The sequence below is a fragment of the Rhinoderma darwinii genome, chromosome 5, assembly GCF_050947455.1.
Source record: "Rhinoderma darwinii isolate aRhiDar2 chromosome 5, aRhiDar2.hap1, whole genome shotgun sequence".
Lineage (NCBI taxonomy): Eukaryota > Metazoa > Chordata > Amphibia > Anura > Rhinodermatidae > Rhinoderma > Rhinoderma darwinii.
In genome coordinates, this window is record NC_134691.1 from 289,793,224 (window position 1) to 289,809,046 (window position 15,823).

The 15,823-nt window shown below is 42.4% G+C and overlaps 1 protein-coding gene across 6 annotated transcripts; it reads right to left on the reverse strand.

Annotated features, from left to right (window-relative positions):
• Positions 1-1,081: 1,081 nt before the first annotated feature.
• Positions 1,082-15,493, reverse strand: CBX3 (chromobox 3). 6 transcript variants are annotated; one of them, XM_075827264.1, is made up of 6 exons: positions 12,165-12,273; positions 10,940-11,012; positions 9,043-9,182; positions 5,424-5,589; positions 4,369-4,463; positions 1,082-1,654 (listed from the first exon to the last, which is right to left on the reverse strand). In XM_075827264.1, exons 2-6 carry the CDS (start codon positions 10,961-10,963, stop codon positions 1,528-1,530), a joined length of 552 nt encoding a protein of 183 aa, XP_075683379.1. In that variant the 5' UTR covers positions 10,964-11,012; positions 12,165-12,273; the 3' UTR covers positions 1,082-1,527. The 6 variants fall into 6 exon arrangements, with proteins under 6 accessions (XP_075683379.1, XP_075683378.1, XP_075683377.1 ...); XM_075827263.1 differs by having other exon boundaries at positions 12,161-12,267; XM_075827262.1 differs by lacking the exons at positions 10,940-11,012; positions 12,165-12,273 and adding an exon at positions 15,409-15,493.
• Positions 15,494-15,823: the final 330 nt, after the last annotated feature.

Here is a 15,823-nt window from a genome sequence, read left to right on the forward strand (position 1 = left end):
GTCTTACAAGACCCAGCACAGCCCAGTTAGTGACAATCGTCACTATGAGAGGGCTGATTTCCCCTGTAACTGGGGCTGCTGTGCAGCCCCAGTTATAGTGGAAAAACATGGTGTAAAAGAAAGAAAAAAAAATTATATAAAGTTCCCCAAAAGGTCTTTTTTGACCTTTGAGGGACAGACCATAGTAATAAAAAAATAAGTAAAGTGCAAAAAAAAATGAAATAATAAATACACAGAAAATACCCACCCCAAAAAAAACGTTCCCCCCGCCAATCATTGTTGTAACGCTAGCGCTGACCCAATTACCCTAATATAGACATGTAATATATTAAAATTTACGGTGGACAATGACGATCACAAATAAAAGGTCTATTTTAGGGTAAAACTATATTACCAAAAAAAAAAAAAATAGCTGAAAAGTAAAGATTTTTTTACTATTATTTTCAAACTTTATGACTAAAAATTCTAAAAAAGCAAAAAAGGTGTATAAAAACGATAAAAAAATTAAACCTGCATCGTCTACGGAAAAAAACGTCGCAAAAATCACGTCGTTAGCCCAACAAAAAAAAAAAAAGTTATAGCCATTTAACGAACACGTGCTAAAAATGGCTAAACTATGTCTGGTCCTGAAGGCGCAAAATAGCCCGGTCCTGAACTGGTTATAACTCTGCAGCTACTCATTGTATGGACTCAACTATTACATCACTACACTCCTGCTCCCTTGCTAAAATTTTCAATGTCAAGACACAGGGGAGCGTGACCCCCTGTCTACACACGAGATCATGGTCTATTTTGATGATCAGACTGAGATCACATGACACAACTGCCCATAATAAAGACATTCAAAAACACATTGATGCAACAGCGCTGGAAGGAAAGACACTGCTAGATTACTGGTGTGTACCCATATGTCAAAAAAACTATTTATTTTTTTGCTGGAGTGAATCTTTAGTCACTAAGCCCCTTACTTGTGTTTTAGAGTTGGATTTTTCACTCAAAAGAGACGCCATTCTTAAAAGGAACCTTACACTGGACCCTTAAAAGGGTCCAGCATCTTCATGCACACAAAGCTGGAGTCACATTTGAGAATATAAAACTATTTATTGAACACTGCTCACCAGTATTTACATTGAAGTAAACAATATACAGTCAGGTAACATTCCACTTACTACAAAGATCTCCAGGGCACTTCCACTGAAGCAAGAACTGGAACTAAACCTATGATAAAGATTGGGCTAAAGCATTAACATGCACATCAATTGAAGGCTACAAAACACTTGCAAGTCTGTATTATACTGTAGATGCTCGGACTTCAGAAGATTGAAAACTCATAAAAAACCTGGACAGAGCAAATACATTTATGTATCAAAAGCTCTACAGGCAAAGTACATTTTGTGGGGCCACATTCTGCCAAATTACTGGTGTGGTTTATTCAGAAAAAACCTAAATACATAACCTTATGGTTTAGGTGGCCAAAAGAAAAAAAAAAACCCAATAAAAAAAGTCTACTTGTAAGTAGAAAGGACTTTATTGCGCTTCATCTTCTGGACAAGAGTGCCATGTTAATCTCTCTTCATAAAAAGCGATAACAACTTGAGGACATTTCATATTGGCTTCTTTTGCTGGGACCAAATCTGCTTCATCCGAGTCTTTCCTGTAAAAATACATAATATGTTTAACATGTCCAAGCAGACAGCAGATTTGTAAGACAGATCCTGCTGGAGCAAGGTAACAGAATACGCCGAGCAGAACGAATACACGGTCTTGCCTATGGCAAATATTCTACGGTGTGCTCTGAAGCCTAGTGTCATGCACTACCCTAGACATGATTAGATCAGCCTGGAGTCCATCTTTAAAGCAGACCTGTCATGAACACATGCTGCCCTGCTTAAGAGCCCCATATCATGACAGATCCAGCTAGTTATGATACCAATGGCAGATCCGTCCATCGTTAGCCCATTTGCAGAATAGTAGGGAAGTTACGCGCCTGTTGTATTTCCTTTAGACATAGAGGATGCCCCCTTGTAATGGTTACAGGTCTAGGTATAAAGGGCAGACACCATTGGTATTAATCTTAAAAACTCCTTGCCTGCAGGGACAGCAAAAGCTTTTTTTATTTTTAGTAACATGAGGTATGGAGGTGCATATGGAACCAAATAACCCCTATAAAGTAGACCTCCAGTGATAACTTTCCAAGTCTGCATTCCCCACCTGACTATACCACACTACACTTACGTATTCCTGGCTTACTTTCTGAACTGCTGCCTTATCTGTACTTTAAAAAAGCCTCCATCTTGATTCCCCCAGCTTTCTCTTACTGTCTGCTTTGCCATCAATTCCATGACACTTCAGCACAGCATCACATGATCAGCTAAAGAAAATACCCTTTCTGCATGCTGGTGGACGCTTATCATTAGCTCTATATTCCTATATAAGCGGAGAAACCATAAGTATACAGACAGGGAGGCTGCACTATATTCTTATACATTATACCTGTGTGACAGGAACCTGTCTAAGTATCAGTGGTAGCTAAAAAGTTTGTTGTCCCCCCCCTTGTGCAAAAGTAGCACGGCACATGAGCTGCTGAAGCCGGTGATGGGTGACGCAGATCTCCACTCAAGTAGAGAAAGTGTCACCGAGCCTGATTCACACTGCTGCTAAGCAACCATCCTAGTCTGATATAGAAGCAGCAAGAAAAACAGCGGAGACTGACATTGAATACCATAATGGTACACATGGGAAAGTTACGTTTTGGCTGGAGTGTCCCTTTAAGTAGAATATGTAATAAATTGGACACTTCCCCTAAAATGAAGATTTGTTGCCATTACATGATTGAGTTTATTCAGCTTTTGAAAGGAGGCATCAGTAAAAACAAACAAAGTTCTTAAAACTTAGCGCTACTTAACCCCTTAATGATTGCCGATTAGCCTTTTCACGGCAGTCATTAATGGGCTTTATTCTACAGCGCCGCTATTCCACGGCGCTGCTGTAGAATAAAGTAAACAGAGCAGGGAGCCGTGAAATCTCCCTGCTCTCAGCTGCCAGAGGCAGCTGGGAGCGTCCCTGCTCTGCCGGGGGAGATCGATATTAGTATCGATCTCACCCGTTTAACCCTTCAGATGCAGTGCACAATGGCGTGCACCGCATCTGAGTGGTTTTGGAGAGAGGGAGGGAGCTCCCTCTCATCCCACCGACACCCGGCGATAAAATCGCCGAGTGTCTGTGTCTTCTATGGCAGCCGGGGGTCTAATAAAGGCCCCCAGATCTGCCTGGAGTGAATGCCTGCTAGATCATGCCGCAGGCATGACCTAGCAGATGCCTGTCCGTTTTAAACAGGCAGGCAGTAATACACTGCAATACAAAAGTATTGCAGTGTATTATAATAGGGATCGGAGGATAGTGAAGTCCCTTAGTGGGACTAGTACAAAAGTAAAAAAAGTTTAATATAAGTAAAAAAAAAAAAAAAAAAAAAAAAAAAAACACTTTTTCCCCTTACAAAATGCTTTACTATTAAAAAAAAAACAAAAACTACAATAAGGCAAAAAAGTTACACATATTTGGTATCGCCACGTCCGTAACGACCCCGACTATAAAGCTATTACATTATTTAACCCGCACTGTGAATGCCGTAAAAAAAAAAAAAAAAAAAAAAAAAAAATGGAAAAATTGCTTTTTTCTGTTAATCCTTACTTTAAAAAAATGTGATAAAAAGTGATCAAAAAGTCGCATCTACTCTCAAATGGTACCAATAAAAACTGCAAGTCGTCCTGCAAAACACAAGACCTTATACAGCTATGCCGACGCAAAAATAAAAAAAAGTTATAGCTGTTTGAATGTGACAATGGAAAAATGTAAAAAATGGCTTGGACATTAGGGCCCAGAATGCAAGCAGGGGGAAGGGGTTAAAGAGGCTCTGTCACCAGATTATAAGTGCCCTATCTCCTACATAATCTGATTGGCGCTGTAATGTAGATTACAGCAGTGGTTTTTATTTTGAAAAACTATCATTTTTTAGCAAGTTATGAGCAATTTTAGATTTAGTTTCTCAATAGACAACTGGGCGTGTTTTTACTTTTGACCAAGTGGGTGTTGTAAAGAAGTGTGTGAGGCTGACCAATCAGCTTCATACACTTCATTGTTCCAGCCCAGCATGATTGTGCAGTGAAGGAAGTAAATCTAAAATCTAAATCTAAACTAGCTCATAACTTGCTCAAAAATGATAGTTTTTCAAAATAAAAACCACTGCTGTTATCTACATTACAGCGCCAATCAGATTATGTAGGAGATAGGACACTTATAATCTGGTGACATGCCTCTTTAATTAACAAGTACATTATTTCATCATAAAGCCACAATGACATTACTTACCATTTCATAAGGAACATCAGCTCCCCGCTGCTGTCTGTAGCACCAATTATCCTCTCTGGTTCTAAGGCTCTAGAAAAGCCTCTTGGTTTATCAACCTAAATATAAAATGTTAAGTAAGCATAAAATATACATTAAACAGTGCTGATATCCTTAGACGACAGAATATAAAATTAATTTAAACAGGCTTTCAAGATACAAAGTCACAAGGTTTCTTTGAGAACAACTAAAGCTAAACAAGTACACTCCAAATACAAAGAGCGGCAAGAAACGTTTCAGGGCTCACAAAGCAGGTAAGTGTTGTCATGGGGGCAACAGGAACAGAGGACAGCTCAAGCATTGAAAGGGAAAGTAGCAAGCTTGATTTCATTTAAGCTTAATCTTCAAGCCTAGGTGAGACCTTGCATGGTCCTAGCCTTACATTATATAGTTCACAATTTTGCATTTAAACCATGTTTAAACAGTGACTTCTATTAGCAGCCAGCAGTTTATCCATTTTCTGTAAGGCTGGGTTCACATGGAGTTTATTGCAGGCGGAAAATCTGCCTCAATTTTGTTTGGAAGTTTGAGGCAGATTTTCCTCTGCCTGCATGCTGATATTCGCCCGCAGTCATTGAGCGCCACGGGCATAAAACGCCACAAAATACGCTTTCTCTGCCTCCCATTGATCTCAAAGGGAGGTGAGAGGCGTAATCGCGCGAAGATAGGCCATGTCCCTTCTTTCCACCCCCGAATCAATGGGAGGCATTTTCGGTGAGTTTTACGGAGCGGTTTCCACGTCAAAAAACTCTGAATATACCCTTACAGTACGTTCCCAATACAGTGCATGGATGGCATGGACACAGGAGCAGCGCTATAATATACAGCTATGCATAATTGGTCCAACAAGACCAGCAGCCGACAATGTTAAAGCTAGAAGAGCAGCTCTGTTTTTTTGGTTTTTTTAACTATTTATAGCAACGTTATTTTATTTTATGAACACAATGGCATTTACATTACACTGACAACCTAGCATGGACTACTACAGCAGGTGAGCTAGCATCTGAACATAGCCATACCGATTCTCGTTTCTTTTTTGTCTTGCTGTCTTCAGACTCACTGTCTGACACGGATTTCCGCTTGTTACCATCAGGTTTTTCTTTTCCAGCCTTCTGAGAGTTGAGAAAAGCTTCAATTAACTCTGGACAATCCAAGTTCTCTTCTGGTTCCCAAGTATTATCAGCACTAAGATTAAAGAAAAACATTTCATACCCAATGCTGAAGTAAAAGTAAATCTGCAGTTTGGTCTTAGAAATCAAATCACAGATTATGCAAATCATATGGACTAAAGTTAGACTTCATGAACAAATGCAGTATTATGGTACAAGTACATCTGAGCGCAGCTCTAACCGACCCTCTCCTATCCATGTATCAGAAAGTCAGCCATTCATTGTCTAGATTTGTTCAAACCTCATCCAAATGGCTGGAAGTGTAATCCGCTGCAGTTTTCAATGCGTAAATCCACATCGAAAATATTCAGTATTACTGTCGCATGTGCAAAGGGCCTTAATGTTTAGGCAAGGAACATGGAAAAATATCCGTGAATGAATCCTGGTAAGCCCCTCCTGACAGCTCGCATCACATACAGCAGCCAATGTTATATGGAGGACTTGTGCTCAGTATGGTTGCAGAATTCTAATCACAATACAACAGATTGTAACACTGAATCAAGCACTGGTACATACCCGGACTTGGCGTTCATACAGTATTTAATAGACGGTAAAACGTCATATGACAACTATGCAAACACTGCATTACTTATTGTGAATAGATGAAGAATTAGTCTATATTATAGCCCAAAACGTCAGAACCAAAACCTCCCAGCATTCCTTGCAGCCTTAAAGGAACAGTGTCACCAATTTTTTTTTTTTCCATGTCAGTTTTATGTTAGTGTTTTATTCAAAACGTTTTTATTTGTGTTTGTGTGTTACTTTTTTCTATTTTTTCACTTTTTCTTCCCTATGGGGGCTGCCATTTTTTTTTTTCATTTCTGTATGTGTTGATTAACGGCACATACAGACATGGAATACGGCAGCCACAGTCCCATAGGGACTGCGAACGGGGCCCGTCCCATCCACTTCTGTGTACGCGCTCCCACACAGTCCAATTTGAAATGCGCGCCGTCCGGCGCCATTTTCCTGTGGACCGGAAGTCGCGGCCGGACAGTAAGATTACTACTTCCGGTCACGGCTTCCGGACTTGTGCACTTGGACCAGCGGCAACAGACGGAGCGGACGGGCCGGAGGGAGCCGCGGCGGCAGGAGCAGGTAAGAGATTTCTATGTATGTTTGTGTGTGTTTACTACTGTATGTACACCTACTACACGTAAACCTACTACACTGTGTGTTAGCTCAAAAAATGGCGACACAGTGTAGGTTAGACCGTTCAATCCCCTCGTTTATCCCGGCACTAGCCAGGATAAAGGAGGGGGGGGGATGCTGAGAGCTCACTAGAGCGAGTGCTTTTTTCCCAATTTTGCAGCAAAAAGCAATGTGGTTGCTTTACCACATGCAATGCTGCAATTTTGGGAATAGCTCCATCTAGTGAATAGCACTGGGAAATATTATAAATTAGAATCTAATTTATAATATTTCCTGACTCGTGAAAAAAATAAAAAAAAATGTGAACAATGTTTAATCACCTACACACTAAATGTTTAATTAAAAAAAAATAAAATACATGTTTTGCTGGCAACACATTCCCTTTAATGTGCGTACAGCAAGTGGATCTAGTGTTTCTTTGCAGTGCTTACACTGGGCTTCATACTACTAACTGATGTAGGAAACTGTCCCACAGCATTACAGGTACACTGAAAGTGTGAGGGCAAATTCCAATTTGCAGAATTGTGAAAACTACTCTATAATACAGGCTGTAACTAAGGACCATGTATTTACAAATTTACTCAACTATACTTACTCATTTTATACCTAAACTGACTCAGGTTAACAAAGCCTTTAAGTAAAGCTACATGCTCTTTATGCACAGCCATAGAATAGTAATTGACCATCTCCCGGGTGCGCAGTGTTAAAGAAGGGACAAGCACATCTGCCAGCAGGAGAGGGTGGCGACTGATCAGAGCTTTACAAATAAGTTCTCTTTGAAAAGAAAACCCCTAGTGTTATGTAGACAAAAAAAAAAAAATAAAAGGTAGAAGTGTAATTCCAATGATGCAGGACTGCCCTCTAAATATGAAAGCTCTGGCAGGAGATTTACACTTTAAGTCACAAAGGGAAAACCTGAATCACTGGGAGGTTCACCCAGGTATAAAAAATATATTTTTAATAAATACTGGCATAAAAGCTCATGGAACCTCCTGTGGTGTACATGTTTAAAAAAAAAAGTATATATGTATGGCATCACATTGGAAACAGACAAATTACTGCTATAAAACAGTGATCAACAGTAACAGACCTGCATGAGTTACATTATTTTGTCTGCGCTCAAGTATCGAATTATGAAGTGCTTATTTAGGAGTCTTCACATACATTAAGAGTAGAAATTTAGCCACAGTCCTCACACTGATACTCATCGGAACAACCCCTATGCTGGTAAATCACATTCCTATGGAATCATTGTATTGGTCAATGTCTTCCAAAAGGAAATGGAAGGAAACGGCCATCCAATGCATTGCTAGAATTTTAAGAGCTAAAAATAAAGGTTCTCAAACGTGTGAATGGAGTTTCCATTGTGCTTAGCCCGAAATTGCCATTTCTCATATCGGACGCACAGGCAATTGGGAAGGGTAGTAATTATGAGAGGAACGTAAAAATATTAGCCCAGAAAATAGCTATAAATAAGCAGTCCCAAAATGGATACCACAAGTCATCCTCCCAGTCTAGAACATCTGACAATATGAAGTAGTAATTTTAACCATTTTATGTTCAAAGATGGTGTATCACATATATCTGTATAAGCTTAACGTTAATAGCAGGAGACCGTTAAAGCCACAGAAGCCGTTTTGGTCGCCATCAGTCAAAACCGTTAGTGAAGTGAACCGACTGCACGGCTGAGAGTGGATCCTGTATGTGCCCCACACAGACTCACCATATCAAATTAACTTTAATGCACAATAATATCTATGGCATCTAACACCAGTGACCCACTCAGCCAAGCTGTCAGTTCTCATCACTCACTGATGCAATGATAGAAGCTGTATCGGAAAAACTAAAAAGTTAATTAAAAAAGTCAAATCTAATTTTTTTTTCTATAGCATTGGTATAATAAGAAAATAAGAAGCTTTCAAAGATTTCTATAGCATTTATTCTAGGCATATGAAACATGTTGCATAACTGAGTGAAAGGCATAAGGATCCCACCTAATTTGTCTGACAAAGTTTGTGATTAGAATTTTGTTATAGATCAGGTAACAATTGCAATGATGGTAGAGTAGGGTTTTGCTACGGTGAGAACTATGGGACAGTCATGATGAATAAGCTTGGTGGTACACCAAATAAGAGCCAATTTAAGCAGATGTAGTAAACAATTGCTAATTGATAGGATTTCCTAACGATATGCCATAAAAGGGCTTCCTTGGCAGAGACCTTAAGTCCAAGTATATATAAATCGCTAAGCAAAAGGAGAAAAAGTTAAATTGGAGGGAAAATACATAATTTAAACTAAAAGATATTTAGAAACTTACTCTGTAAAGCCTTTCCACTTAAGATAATATTCAACCTTTCCATTCACAACACGTCTGTCCAGAACCTTTTCTACTACAAATTCTTCAGGCTCTGCCTCTTCCACTTTCTTGCCCTTCCCATTCTGCTTCTTCCCCATTTTCTGTCAGTGACAAAAGAAAAGGCATTAATAAAAAACAAAGTGCTTGATAGGCCAAAAGTCATCAATTTGCCAGTCATGTATCAGGTTTATCATGCATTTAACATACATGTGATTTAACTAAGGGGCTTTGGCTGAATTGTAAATGCTCATGCAATGCTCCAACTTTGCAATATGGTCTGCTAAAACTAAAGAAACTCTAGCTAGCAGGGAGTAAAGTTCCCTGGTTGTTCCCCTCACAACTGCTCAGTTATAATAAATACGCCAAAATAGGCAGAAAGACGCCAGGACCCAGCAATGGATCTCAGCCAGCATTTTTCTTCGCATACATGAACGTGCTACCAGTCCTTCTATTCTGCGTGACAATATCACATGCAGCATCCCATGTTACGTAGCAGCCAGAACATATTCAAGCCACTGCTTAGACAGCAAACCTGAAACTTTATGGCATTGTCCCACAAAATTCATCTATCAACTACCCACAGGATAGGTGATAAATGTTTGATTGCTGCAGGTCCAACTGCTGAGATCTCCACCGATCGTGGAAGACTGTCCTATTTGAATGGAGCGGTGGACACACGTGCGCACTACCAATCTATGGAACTGACTGAGATGGCCGGCAAGAGAATGAATGGAGTGGTCGTGTGCACACAACTTCATTCAAATGGGAAACACAGGATCCTTGTACTCATGATCCCCGCAGCGATCACAATATAGGTGATAAATGGTGTGGCAGCTACTTTAGATAAAGAAAAAACCAAGACAGGTTTTACAAAGTTTGTATGTGTTAGTAAATATTAGGCTCTGCATTGGCAAAAGCAGTCTGTAAATGCTGCAATACTGGAAAGCAAGAGACTTGTATTGACTTCAGAATTGCATAGACTTTATTTCATGAAGTTACATCAAACGCAAAAAAAATGCCTATGGTGCCATGTATATACTAGTATATCACGTGCTGAACACATCACATGCACGTAAAGCACTCTATAGATGTACATATATCATACCGGATGACTCCCATCTTATTCTACCACACGCTGTTAGAGCACTGCATTTGCAATCTTTACAGCCATAATATATATATATATATATGTCACTTCATCAGCAGATATGATTAATAACATGGAAAGTGCTGTGCCCGGAGACATTTCTTACACATACATAGTAATACATGTTAAACGATGTACTGAGTAATGATGGCATACAATCCTCGGTTCCGTCCACGTACTTTCTATACTGCAGATGCAGGCATCTTATAACGGGAGTACAATCTAATCAAGCAGGCGGCCATAGTGTACCAATGACCGGCTGTGAGCGCTGTGACAACGCTATAGCCGGGGGCTGGATCACTAAACCGCGCCGCATAACCGATCAAGACAATCCGGAAACCCCCGACCCCCCCCCCCCGCGCTTACCGGTCAGTATGAATGAGCGCAGCACAAGGCGATCGCAGACGTGACCATACAAAGTTGTTGTTTCTTGATCACCCTAGGCCTGATGTAAGCGAGTCCCCGCCCCTCGTCCAAGCAGGCGCAGTACCGTCCCCACCACACCGCCGGCGCTTATTAGCGGGGCTAGTGATTGTATTACGACACAGCCACGACCGGGAATGACTCGCATGCGGCCCCCAGAGAGATAACAGGGCCCAGCATCCGCGGAGCACACGTATACATATTGCCCTGGAATGGCAGGCCCGCATCTCCCTGATACATCACTTATCATACAGAACTGTAACACAATGTAATAATAACTGTTACTACCTGCTTCTCCAGACTGGCCTGCATTTAATATCTATTATCTGGTCACCTTATCGCTGTGCGGCACTATGAAGTCCTGTGTGTGAAATACATATATAGCTTTTAGTACATGCAGGTCTCTATAGGAAACACAGATACAGGGCGAGGACGAGCCGGCGTCAAGCGAACGTCACCCTCCTCCGGCTGCACTCACCAGATCATTACCACCGGGCTAGACAATGACTTTAGATGCCCACCATTACAATGCACATGCAGTTATAGATCCAACTATGTCGTGATTAGAAGGTGGAGATACAGAACATATCGCAGACCCACAAAGGGGAGCTGCTCCATCTTCTCTAGCAGAATAATAAGATCCTACTGGGCAGTGGCCAGTCCTGCCCAGCCAAAGTCATCATCTAGCACTGGCCTTGCCCAACAAGCTGCTCATTCCTCTGGGCAATATGGGCTTAGCCCACAGCAAACATTTAGGGCATCTTGAGAAGCCTCGCAGGAGGTACACAGGACATATATATATCCCGGCGATCAGACTCCCACCAATCACACTAGGATGCAATAAATGTTTGTGTGAGAGCCTGCCTTTAAAAGGAACAGTAAACCAAAAGTCTCCTAATAAGAGAACAGCCATCATACAAATATATGTAAATGTTTCCATAAAGGAATGATCATGGGGCAGGGGTTTCTGGCCATTGAAGAACGCTGCAATCATCCGCTTAATGGCTGCCGAGAGAACTCACTTTTGTAGAGACTTTGGGTTTACTGTTGCTTTAAAGCCCTCACATCAGCAGCAATGGTTATTACTGAGCACCGCCCACAACTTGCAGGGTCATTTTATTACGGCACCAGTCGGATTGTAACCGAAAAGCACAAGCGTGAAGTGTAGGGAAGCAGCAGAGATTACTCCACATGGAGGGAGTATAAAGCAGCAGAAATAGGCGAGCGATTACAAGGGGTCAGAGCAGTAGATAGTAGCGCCTCGCATGCTCAGGATTTCCCGCCTGCACAGCACATAGAGACAAAGGCTACGGGAGCCTGCACTGCACCGCCACACACCCGTCTCCGCCATCTTGCCCGCCACTGCATTCTCGCACATTCGGTACCACCGGTCCCAACATCCCCTAACTGAAGCCTCACATAGAAACGTGTGCGAGGTCCGGGACCGTACCCCGCCCCACAGACCACTTCCCCAGCATGATGCACGCTCATACCGGGGATAGCTTTTACCTGCCTTTACTCCGCTTCTATGACTTTTTTCCCCGGTGCTGTTGCTCCGTCAATTCTCACCGACAACCGCCTTGTACTGGCGCGCACAACGTCACTGCGCACACGGGTGGGCGTGACCTGGTAATGACGCGTTAGAACAATGGACTCTTCAGCGTTCTGGCGGGTATTTTACTGGCGCGAATGTTAACCCCTTCGCCGCTGTCGAGGCGTAGTTTTCTAGCGTGCATAATGCACCCGGGCCTATACGCATTCACTATAGGGTTAACCCTCCATCTAGACATTCTCGGCTGTTCTACAGCAAAGCATGCCGGCCCCAAGTCTGTTTAGAAATTGCGAATAATAAGACCTTGTTCACACAATACAGATTTGATGCATAATTTCGATTTAAAAAAATGCATGCAAAATCAGCATCAAATCTGCACTGTGTGAATAAGGCCTATACTTATTACTGCAATTGGCACAGTAGCAAAATGCTAGCCAGGCTATTATGGAAGAGTGAGGCTCTGATAGGATATCATCCCGCAAAGTCCATGCCACGGAGCTGAATGTACTATACACTGGTTGACCCATAATGATCAGGTAATAGGTGGTACTCTATATAGCGATTACAGAAATCCATAAGGGTACGGACTCACCACTGACGCAACGGTCGCTGCTGAAATCCATGTAGAAAAGCTGTGGTGAAAATGACTGCACGTTTATGTGAGTAAGGGTATGTTCACACGCACTAATTACGGACGTAATTCGGGCGTTTTTGCCCCGAATTACGTCCGAAAATAGCGCCTCGATAGCGTTGACAAACATCTGCCCATTTAAAGCAATGGGCAGACGTTTGTCTGTTCACACGAGGCGTATATTTATGCGCCGCTGTCAAATGACGGTGCGTAAATAGACGCCCGCGTCAAAGAAGTGACCTGTCACTTCTTTGGCCGTAATTGGAGCCGTTATTCATTGACTCCAATGAATAGCAGCGCCAATTACGTCCGTAATTGACGCGGCGTTCAAGCGCCTGCACATGCCGTTACGGCTGAAATTACGGGGATGTTTTCAGGCGGAAACATCCCCGTAATTTCAGCCGTTACGGACGCCCTCGTGTGAACATACCCTAAAACTGCTGTTTACCTGCAATACTGTGCGGCCATTTATGAATAGACCCTTAATATCCGTGCGCTTTTCAGCCACTTTGCGGCCGTTACGTGATACCATACACTTAGGCCCCATAAACATGACCGTGCCCATAATCGCAGCCCACGATTGCGGCCACGGCCGTCTGCATTCTCGGGCCGTGCTTTCATACAAAGGGAGCACGGCCCGTAAAACACGAAAAAACCGACATGCTCCATAATTGCCGGCACAGTTCTACGGCACGGTCATCCATCCGTAGTTATAAGGAAAGGTGTCCGCGGCCAATACAACTGAATGGGTCCGTAAAACCACGGACCGTGTTATGGTCCCCGGTTTTACGGTCGTGTGCATGGGGCCTTGGGCATATTCAGATGAATGAGTGTATACTCGGACGTGAAAAACGTCTGTTTTTCACGTCCGAGTCACACCCATACAGGACCCGTTTTCACGGATCTTTCATAGACTTGTCCTATTTTTTCACGGGCCCTTCACACGGTCCGTTAAAACAACGGCTGTGTGAACAGCCCCATAGAAATACATGCAGCCGTGTGACGGCCGTTAAAAAAACGTCCGTCACACGGACTGCGTATACGTTCGTCTGAATAAGCCTTAAGGCTGGGTGCAGTCAGGATCCGAAAAAAATGGTGTACCGAGATCGGTGCTTGGGCAGGACATATGTGAAGCCGATGCCTATAGCAAGGAAAGCCACTGCACATGCGCCTGATCCTAAATGCACAGCGCAGGATTTGGATAAAGCGGTGTCTGACGCAGAAACTTGGCTAAGGGGAGGGATCGGAGAGGCGTAAGGCTGAGTTCACACGTTGCAGATTTGTTGTGTATTTTGATTGCAGATTTTACCCTTTGCAACGCAGAAGGATGATATTTGTGACAAATCCACAACAAGTTTACGACGTGTGAACTTCCTGCTATGGAGGACTCTTTGTGTCCAATCAGCATACAGCGCGCGGAGGCATTAAAGTTGATTTTTGCCATTTGGAAAGAGCCAAGACATCTAATAGAGGTATGTGGGAAATTCTTTTCACAATACCAGACTAGTGACAGACTCCCTTCAATCCCTTAGGCTATGTTCACATCTGCGTCAGTTGTCCGTTCCGACGGAGCTTTCCGTCGGAACGGAGTCCTGACTGACACAAACTGGAACCAAAGGTTTCCGTTTCCATCACCATTGATTTCAATGGTGACGGATCCGGTGCCAATGGTTTCAGTTTGTCTCCGTTGTGCAAGGGTTCCGTCGTTTTGACGGTATTCATCAAAGGAAAAAAAGGCAGGATTTTTGGTCGCCACGCCTCCCACAAATTTGCATAAAAAGCGTTTAAAAAGTTGTATGTACCCCAAAATGGTACAAATAAAAACTTCAGTTTGACCCGCAAAAAATACAGCTCCATTAACGGAGAAAATAAAAAAAGATTTGGTTCTCAGAATATGGCAACACAGAACAGTTTTTTTTTTCTTTCAAATTGTTTTTATTTTGTAAAAGTAGTAAAACATTAAAAAACTATAAATTTGATATCGCCGTAATCATACTGAACAACGGAATAACGTTAACATGATTTTTACCGCAGGATGAACCCCGTAAAATGGGAGAATTGCTTCTTTTTCCCATTCCACCCCACAAAATAATTTTTTGCATTTTCTCAGTACATTATATGGTGCAGTAAATGGTGCCGTTAAAAAATAACACTTATCCCGCATAGAACAATCACTCAACGGAAAAATTAAAAAGTTATGGCTCTTGAAAGGCAGGGAGTAATAAATTAAAAGCCTGGACCTTGAGGGATTAAAGCACAGAAATCATTCTTACCGTGATATAACAGTACAGGGATATTGCACACTGTAACGTCTATGGCCATGGTCTGTCGTTCTAACTTACCATTCGACGACCGCGGCCATGGACGTCCTGCTGCTGTGCTGCATTGTCCCCGTGTGAGGAGCTGGCACTCACTTCCGGGTATCGAGCCTGTCTCCCGGAGTGTGCGCGCGCACGCTTATGCCAGCGCGCGCACATGATAATCATCATCATTGTCAATTCATGAATTCCTAGACTATAAGAAGGACACCGCCCTTCTTATCCTCGCCTGAGCGTTCTTGTTGTTTCCCCGTACCTGTATCCTGTTTCCCGTGCTATCCAGTACCATCCTGGTCTACTGCCGTACTGAGCTGTTGTCGTGTTTTGCTGCATCTCCTGGCGTCTACCTGCTGCCTGGTCCCAGCCGAGCCTGCCTTGCTACATTGCATCAGGTACCCTTTTTGGACTATAGACTCTGTACCATACCAGTTTGGCTAGCTGCCATCCCACTACGCGGCACGGCCCAGTGGGTCCACAGCCGCCTCGTGACACACACAGTGATAAAAAAAAAGAATACAGATAATACATGGTAATGTCACAGTAAAAGGATAATTACCTTATAGATGTTACAGCACAAGAATTATAAAAACAGTAATGTCACAACACAGAAATAATGCATACACGGATTTCACAGTACAGGGATAATACTCAAAAAAATGTCATGCACATAG

Excerpts from the sequence above, each read along its gene's own strand:
- CBX3 (XM_075827262.1), bottom strand. The coding sequence starts at position 15,441 with ATGGTACTGGATAGCACGGGAAACAGGATACAG. Across the intron at positions 5,590-9,042 it reads AAGTGGAAAGGCTTTACAGA|TGCTGATAATACTTGGGAAC; the intron begins GTAAGTTTCTAA and ends CTTTAATCTTAG. Across the intron at positions 4,464-5,423 it reads CAAAAAAGAAACGAGAATCG|GTTGATAAACCAAGAGGCTT; the intron begins GTATGGCTATGT and ends TTTTATATTTAG.